Here is an 8,167-nt window from a genome sequence, read left to right as displayed (position 1 = left end):
TAATTGGAAGCTGAAGGTTTGCCACAGTTGCAAGTCATCATTACTATTGATTTCAATCATATGGCTTTAATTATCAAAAAAAAGATAAAAGTCACGATCGAAATGCCACTTACGATCAAATTGTTTGTTATTTATGGTTATTTATTTGTTGTTTATTGTTTTTTATAGCTAATAGTTTCAGGTATTAGTTTTACTACTGTATTTCGAATTTGAGACAATAAATGAAAAGTTTCATCATCTCATAGCATTAATTTTGAAAATCGAAAGTAAATCCTTTCACTTCGTTCTTATTATATATCATGCCATTATCAGGAATGTTTTCATTGGATTTGCGGGAAAATTGCGACACAGATGCCGCTGATTATGTATCGCATCATATCGAGCAATGCTGCTTGACATTTTTGAAATCACTAGTGGATATCGGCAAAAACCCAAGGGGATACGTTATATTATCCAACCCATGGTTTCATATTTTACCTTCTTTGTATTTGGCAAGTACCATTATCAGCCTAACTACTCGACGAAGATTCTAAAATTATCAGATAAAGGAACCTGAAATAATTACAGCTGCATCGTATGCATATCAAATTGATTGTATTTGCAGTCAAGCACTTAGTTTAAAAGAATTGCTTTAGTGCGGTTGACCGTAAAGGATATAAGTTGAAGTTAACTCCAAAAAATTGCCAATGGATTGCTCAAATGCTACGAACGATTTCTATGATACATCAGTTGCGAATATCAAAGGCTTATAAAACGAAACGGTAATTGTTTGTTGAATATTTTGCCAAATGACATCGAGTTAGAAATATCGACTTATTTTTGATATTGATTAGGACATAGAAATACCGATCAGTGCCAATATGCCATATTTTGCTATCCGAGATGAAAGTTATAACACCTAAATTTTTCATTTTGAACTTTATTGAAATTAAGATAAAATTCCATAAACATTTCAAATGATTCTGTCGTAATTTATAGCGATCTTTTTTACGAACAAAAAAATTTATTTGGTGAGCAGCGAAATTTAAATAGCTCGATCAACCGAACCTGTTGTTTGCTTGGAATAGATCCGACTCCTGGATATTTGGTAAGTGAGAAATAGCTGATATATAGCATTTCCTGCATTTCAGTTATTAGATAATTTAGATTTATCATTTTTTGGGATGGTTGTTTGAAAACATGTTTTAAACGAGTAATGACACACTTTGTTAAAATCTTTCCTTTTTTTTGAGAATTACTGCCATGAAGCATCAAAAGTTAGCGTAGAATAAACCAAAATGGTGTAATATTTGGCTTTATTCAGGATATCTGTGCAAGACTACTGAAAGATTCTCATCGTTGAATTTACTCGATATGATTCTAATATGTGATACAATTTAGTTAGTTTTAGCTATCGTCTGGTCATGGACTCGTAATTGGTCAGTTAAAAATTTGTGGAAGCACTGGAACAGTGGATTGCTCACTTAAAGCCACTATCATTGATGACTTTTCCCGTGCAAGTCTTTTTACCACCGCACAATGCATATTAGTGGTTGAAAAGGATGCCATTTTTCAAAAACTCATTGGCGAAGGGTTTCTGGAACTTTTCCCCAATGCACTTCTTGTGACGGTTAGTGATAATATCAAGAGGATATCTCTACATTTTACCCACTTGATATTACTGTTTATTGTCTTTAAGGGTAGAGGTTATCCGGACATTGCAACGCGAATTATGTTAAAGAAATTGAGCAACCTTCCATTATTTGGCTTGTTGGATTGTGATCCACATGGTATGTGTATCACGAAACATCGTTTGATTCACTCAAAACTACTGACTGTTTTTGATGAACATGATTGAAATTTCGTTACTGTTTTGTTTTTAGGTATTGAAATAGCGATGACCTATAAATACGGTAATTGTAGTAAAAAATTTGATGTGGGAAATCGAACATTATCCCATTTTGAATGGATTGGATTGTCTCGTTGCAAATTACCGAAGTAAATGTAGTTTTCTGTTAAAAAAAAAAAAAGGCAATTTGCTTCTGCTTTCTTTTTCCTGGAGATGTTGCATATAGAAAGAGAAGTAAGGAAGGCTGAATTTCACTGAAAATAATTGTAGCGACGCGTTTTTTTCCTAAAAGAAGTGTAATATACGGTGAGAAATGTAAAAATAAGTTTTCGTTTTCATCATTTTTTGTTTTCCAGTGATGCAGTTCTCGGATACTTTTTAGTATTTTGCTTTAATAGCGTTTAATTTCAGGTTTGTTATTTCGGCTGTACAATTTCTCCCTCTTCAAAAGCGTGAATTAGCGAAACTGGAGAAGCTCTGTCAAAGAGCTGCTATTTTGGGAAATGCAGCTCTGTTTGAAGAAGTTTCTCACTTTAATATACATTGAAAAGAATTTTCGAATTTTAGACGGCTTATGTGCGTCTTCTTTATATCATATAATTTAAGATGCCAATCTTTTTAAAAGCCGCATTCCTTTCATCTCCCAATGTTTTGTAGTATAGGTCTCAGGGTGTGGGAAAGTTTTTTACTTCTCACTTTTATTGACTCTTACCCCTGGTAAAGAAAGAAATTAACATTAGGAAAAATGGATTTACATTAGTTAAGTGAATTTACTGTTTTCAATAGATGAATCGTGCAAACGAAGCTATTATATCGTGCCTAAAGTTCACTGTTTACATCATGTGTCGATTTGTTATAATTATTTTTACAGTTGATAAGAATGCGCCAGTGCGGCAACAAATTAGAACTGGAGGCAGTAAGTGGCATCGCACCCGGATCCATGTGTCAGTATTTGCTTCGAACTAAGCTGTCTAAATATGCTGTTGTTGAGAAAGAAATAATCCAATGTGGATGAAATTAATGACTTTTGTAACTTTCATTTCAAATCACAGTAGTTAAGTGATTATCCAGCACTGAAAAGTGGAGCAGATCTAATGGAATAAATGTCAGTAAAATACATAGGAATCTATGCGATATTAAATGATCCAAAAAAAGAATTTTTTATTGGTAAGGAAATCATAATTTACTTGTCCTTATCAAGGAAAAAGAACACATATATTCATGTTTCCTGCTTAAATTATTTTGTTCTTCTGTAAATAAAATTGTCGGAATATGCGTTGATTTAATTTTACTTAATAAAGCAGCATACTATTCTCCCCAAACACTTCATCATATGGTGTCGGGAAAACCGGAATTATTTTAGTATAATGTTGATGTATTATAAAGAGTCTCTGGTACAATCTCATCTAATTATTTGAGAATGTCGGCATATTGTAAAGGATTTCTGGTCAATCTGTTCTAATCTTTTGGATTGTTGTAAACATTCATTATATAAGAGATACGAACTGTAAAGGATTCACTGCTTGGATACCGACCATTTCTCAACTAGCAGTTGTACAACAAATCTCTTAAACTATATCTATATGAATATCAAAATGCAGATAAGTAATCGATACTGATTGGTTATTCGCCAATATCTTTTCATTACTTTTATTAAAGAATAAATATTCAAAAGCCTTTTTACAAGTTTTACGCACAACCAGTCATAGTTGTCAGTCGACAAACCTTCGATAGAACGCAACTTTCACAAATTTTTGGTACCACGAGCCGAGACGAGATGATGGCAGCTACCATAATTAGAAGTGCTCAACCAGCTAAAAAAGCTACTCGACGAAATCAAAGATATGAATGTCACGCTTCTAAATCAACAATTATTAAAAGAATAACATCAAAAATATGAGATCGAGAGATGAATTGTCGAAGGAAAAGTGGGACGCTTCGGACCACATATCAGCGTTCTCGAATCGACCAACAGGAATGGTTAGAATTTATCAAGCGAGTCAAGGTCCCATAAATAAGGAAGGAAGAAGATAAATAAAAGAGATGGTCGACGACGAAAACGGTACTTTAAATTTGATTAGTGGCGGTAAAGAAGCTATTATAATTCTAGATATGTACAAAAATGACACTGAGCTAGCACTCCAATGTTTAAGTCAAGACTATATAAATGAAGAAGTAACACGATAGAAGTCATCCCAAGTAGCTCATCAAACAGTGAACTTGTCACAGCTATCACTACCAGTATTCAGTGGTGATCCAAAAATGTGATGAGAATTCTGGAGCAGCTTTGATGCTGAAGTGCAGTTCCAAACTATACCAAATATTCAGAAATGAAACTATTTAGTCTCTTGTCTCGAAGGAGACACTTTACAAGCTGTAAGAAACTACAACATCACTTCAGAGAACTATAACGTCATAAGAGAAATGTCGATGAGGAAATTTGGAAGTCGATGTACTGTTAAAAAATCCTTGTACACATTCCATCAAAAGAAATGATTGAGAATGAAAAACTAACCGCTACTCAAGGAATACTTCGACAATTAGAGGTCAAAAATGAGATTTTGGAACGAAACTATCATTGAGAATAGATTGCCTGGCTGATGAATAAAGCATATATGAGCAGAAGAAAAAAGAACTATGGTCTAACTAAGCTTCGAAATTTCTTAAGACGATTGGTACAGAGAAATGAAGAAGTAACTTGAAGTCAAGTTGTCATTAACGAGAAGGAAAAGAAATTAATGAACCCTAGGCTAAGCAGAATTTCATATGGCTAAAAAAGGGGAGAAACTTTTGGTTTAGCTACTTTCAAGCAGCCTAAAACAAACAGTTACAAGTTGGGTACAAATTCAAAGAAAAATGCAAAATTCGGCAAGATAAGGAGACCTTATATCACTGGGATAACGAATATCAAACTTATCTCATTCACGAACAACGAATGGAACATTTGAGAGAGAATAATGTTTGCCTTAATTGTCTTCAAGCAGGACGTAAGGCAAATGATGTAATAAAGAGAAACATTTATGTTTCCATTGCAAAAATCCTCATAATATTGCATTGAAATACAAGGATAGCAGATAAAATGTTGGACTAATCAAAGAAAAAAAATGGTTTCAACAACCAATTCAATAATTGAACAAAAGGATCAACAAGGAAAGAAAGCTTTACTTTTGTTTATGAAAATTAAAGTGATCAACTCGAAGATACCAAAAGTCTAAGAAGAAGCTTTGGCGTTGTTTGATACTGGTTCGCAGATATCCTTTATATTCAAGGATTTAGCAAATTAATTAAATCTAAAAGAAACGGAAGAAAAAAAATGGAATATTGCCTCATTTGGCAATGAAACACCTAAACCATGTTTTACAACCAAGACAAAAATTCGAGCAAGAATTGGAAAAAAGAAAATGATCTTTAAGGTCAATATAATAGAAAATTTGGATCCATGACACTGGAAATGGATACGTATATAAATTCCACAATTCTAATGCAGTATCGATCAAAGCCAAATCAACCAATGTGATTAATGTGCCTAGTATCCCAGATATAGATCAATTCTGGAAACCAGAATTCATACATATTCAGGGATAACCTGATACCAACGATGACGAAAAGGCATTGGAACAATTCAAAGGAACTATTAACGAATAAAGAGGGAGAGATGGAGAAGCACCATGATAGAAATGCCACATGGAAAAATTCTCGATAGACCAATAAATATGCACTGTCCTCTGAAAATTAACGATGAAAGAAACTCCGAAATTCAATCGATAACTCTTAAAAAGCCAATACAGAAGGTCGACAAACAAAAAGAAGAACCTATCCCTTAACAGACCAGGAAACGACGAATTCAAACAGAGTCAGGTAAGCCTAATTCAATAATGAAAAGCATATTCATAATAGCAATGATTCTCATGATATCAGTACAAGCTACGATAAAGGAGAACTGCAAATGGATACTGTAAATGGTATTCCATTCAATATTCCAAGAAAATAGGATTATGAAGAGATCACAGAACAAAACATCACATCAATTATGATTTCCGTATATAATCAAAACAAACCCACGTGTGAATATGTGTAACAAAATACAGTAGCATTACCAGAACAGTATGTACTAAAGCGTTCCTTAGATAATCATTATCCGTGATTTTCGACCAAACAATTCGGTGACATCTTTTCATTTCTGTAGAGCTTTAGATGATCAAAAGAAAGTAGATGGGATTATCTTAAAACAAATTTCTCGTAACAAATGAATAATGAATAATAATATATAATATTCCTATGAATGGTTAGATATCAAATGTTAATCTATAAATGTATTAACAAAAGGAGAAATATTACTTTATGATGGAGGAAGGTTAGAAGTTTAGATACTGAGCACTGTGCTGCATAAAGCGGAAAATGAATAACTAATACAAATATTGTTCTATGGATTGAGAAGGAAGTAACCAAAAATTGTTTTATAGGAAGATTAGGATTTTTAATAAACATGGAAATTATAGTATTAGAAATGAGTTCCAAACTTCATTTATTTTTAACAAAGAAAATGAAACAATTACGATAACAAATTGTCAATTTGTTAAACGACATCTGATGGATGGTGATATTATTATTAAATATGGAGATCGTCGAAGTTATTAAATATTATTATTAAATATTATTAAATATGGAGATCGTTATTCAATGAAATTTTGTAATCAAAAGGATATTCAAGAAGGAATAGTTAGTAAATTCGAAATTGAAAAAATCAATACAGAAATGGAGGTAACTGACAAGAAACAATTAACCCAATATTTCACCAACAACAGATGAGATTTCAAGACACAAGGAGAATTAGCGAAGCAGTTAGGAAATGAAATTGACAAAATTCCAGAGTTAATACAAGAAGAATTAACGGAATTAGCGACACATTGGGAATTGATCGATATTGGTGTAAGAATTTTTATCGTATATATTATACTAATCACCATCAAGATGAAAATTGATTTAATTCGATTTATTTTCTATCCATCATCTATTAAAGTTTTGAATAAAAGGGAAATTATAGCCATTTCTATGGAAATAATACAAGCTCTAGACCAATAAGGGAAAAGCGACAAATATCTGTCAAATCGAACATTTTTCATTACAATCCCCAAATTCTTTCTCCTTAAATTCTTATCCTTTTTTAGTTGGGAATAGTGGAAAAATCGAAATTATTTCAGTACAAAAATAATGTTGATGTATTATAAAGAGTCTCTGGTACAATCTCATCTTAATTATGTAAGAATGTCGGCATATTGTAAAGGATTTCTGGTCAATCTGTTCTAATCTTTTGGATTGTTGTAAACATTCATTATATAAGAGATACGAACTGTAAAGGATTCACTGCTTGGATACCGACCATTTCTCAACTAGCAGTTGTACAACAAATCTCTTAAACTATATCTATATGAATATCAAAATGCAGATAAGTAATCGATACTGATTGGTTATTCGCCAATATCTTTTCATTACTTTTATTAAAGAATAAATATTCAAAAGCCTTTTATAAGCCTTTCGAATAATCAGTCGTTGACAAACCTTCGATACAGTACAATTTTCACAATATATGGTTGAAGATTCTAAATGTTATGGTATATATTCCAAACCAGTGAAAAATTTCTTCCTTTTTACCTATAATTGGAAATGAGATCATAAATTGAAAAAGAATCACTGCAAAAATGAACTTTGTATCGAGTAAAAAATTAATTGGAACTGAATTACAGTACAATTCTTTGAATGTATTATTTATCCCTTCTAGGTAATAATAACTATGCTATTCACAGATATCAATTATCATTTCAATAATATATCATTATTTATATATTTTAATTATCAATGTTGTCAAAATCAATCATAATAGCTTGAATTAAACCGCTAAATTTGGAATAATAGGCATGAATTTCTTTTTTTTTTCTTCAATATAATCACCATATAATAGGATATACAAAAACATCTAAGCTATATTGGTATTACTGTGAATTTGATCATTCAAAAATTAAATTATTTATTGCAATCATACATTTCACAATTTTAATCTGTCATTTTTCAGCACTCAATTAATTATATTACATATAGTGTAGCTCAAAAATCCATTTTCATCTGGAAAACATAACAAGCATGTTAGATAAAAATCTCGATAATGTCGCCAACTTCTTTGTGTTCATGTCTGTCTGTGTATGTGTGTGTCTATGTGTGTGTGTGTGTGTGTCTGTGTCTGTGTATGTGTGTGTGTCTGCATATTTTTCGTTTTAATATTGATATTATAGAATTCTGTTTGTTTAGTGAAACAAAGGAAAGGGAGGAGGGGGAGGGGGGGGG

The 8,167-nt window shown here is 32.0% G+C and overlaps 3 protein-coding genes across 3 annotated transcripts; all 3 read left to right on the top strand.

Moving 5' to 3' along the window:
- Positions 1 to 299: 299 nt before the first annotated feature.
- On the top strand, positions 300 to 2,918 carry LOAG_10673 (type IIB DNA topoisomerase; the record flags this gene model as incomplete). The annotated part of the gene is made up of 8 exons (XM_003146197.2): positions 300 to 463; positions 636 to 761; positions 979 to 1,087; positions 1,391 to 1,609; positions 1,679 to 1,769; positions 1,863 to 1,977; positions 2,240 to 2,351; positions 2,700 to 2,918. 8 exons carry the CDS (start codon positions 300 to 302, stop codon positions 2,841 to 2,843), a joined length of 1,080 nt encoding a protein of 359 aa, XP_003146245.1. The 3' UTR covers positions 2,844 to 2,918.
- A 2,587-nt stretch (positions 2,919 to 5,505) lies between these two features.
- On the top strand, positions 5,506 to 5,652 carry LOAG_10672 (hypothetical protein; the record flags this gene model as incomplete). The annotated part of the gene is made up of 1 exon (XM_003146196.1): positions 5,506 to 5,652. The coding sequence occupies one exon, from the start codon at positions 5,506 to 5,508 to the stop codon at positions 5,650 to 5,652; it is 147 nt and encodes a 48-aa protein (XP_003146244.1).
- Positions 5,653 to 6,418: 766 nt separating this feature from the next.
- LOAG_10671 (hypothetical protein) lies at positions 6,419 to 7,056 on the top strand (the record flags this gene model as incomplete). The annotated part of the gene is made up of 4 exons (XM_003146195.1): positions 6,419 to 6,458; positions 6,498 to 6,589; positions 6,647 to 6,757; positions 6,997 to 7,056. The coding sequence occupies 4 exons, from the start codon at positions 6,419 to 6,421 to the stop codon at positions 7,054 to 7,056; spliced, it is 303 nt and encodes a 100-aa protein (XP_003146243.1).
- Between the last annotated feature and the right edge of the window lie 1,111 nt (positions 7,057 to 8,167).

The sequence above is a fragment of the Loa loa genome (assembly GCF_000183805.2).
Source record: "Loa loa unplaced genomic scaffold supercont3.3, whole genome shotgun sequence".
In the NCBI taxonomy this organism is placed as follows: domain Eukaryota; kingdom Metazoa; phylum Nematoda; class Chromadorea; order Rhabditida; family Onchocercidae; genus Loa; species Loa loa.
This window is presented reverse-complemented; position numbering and strand designations above follow the sequence as displayed.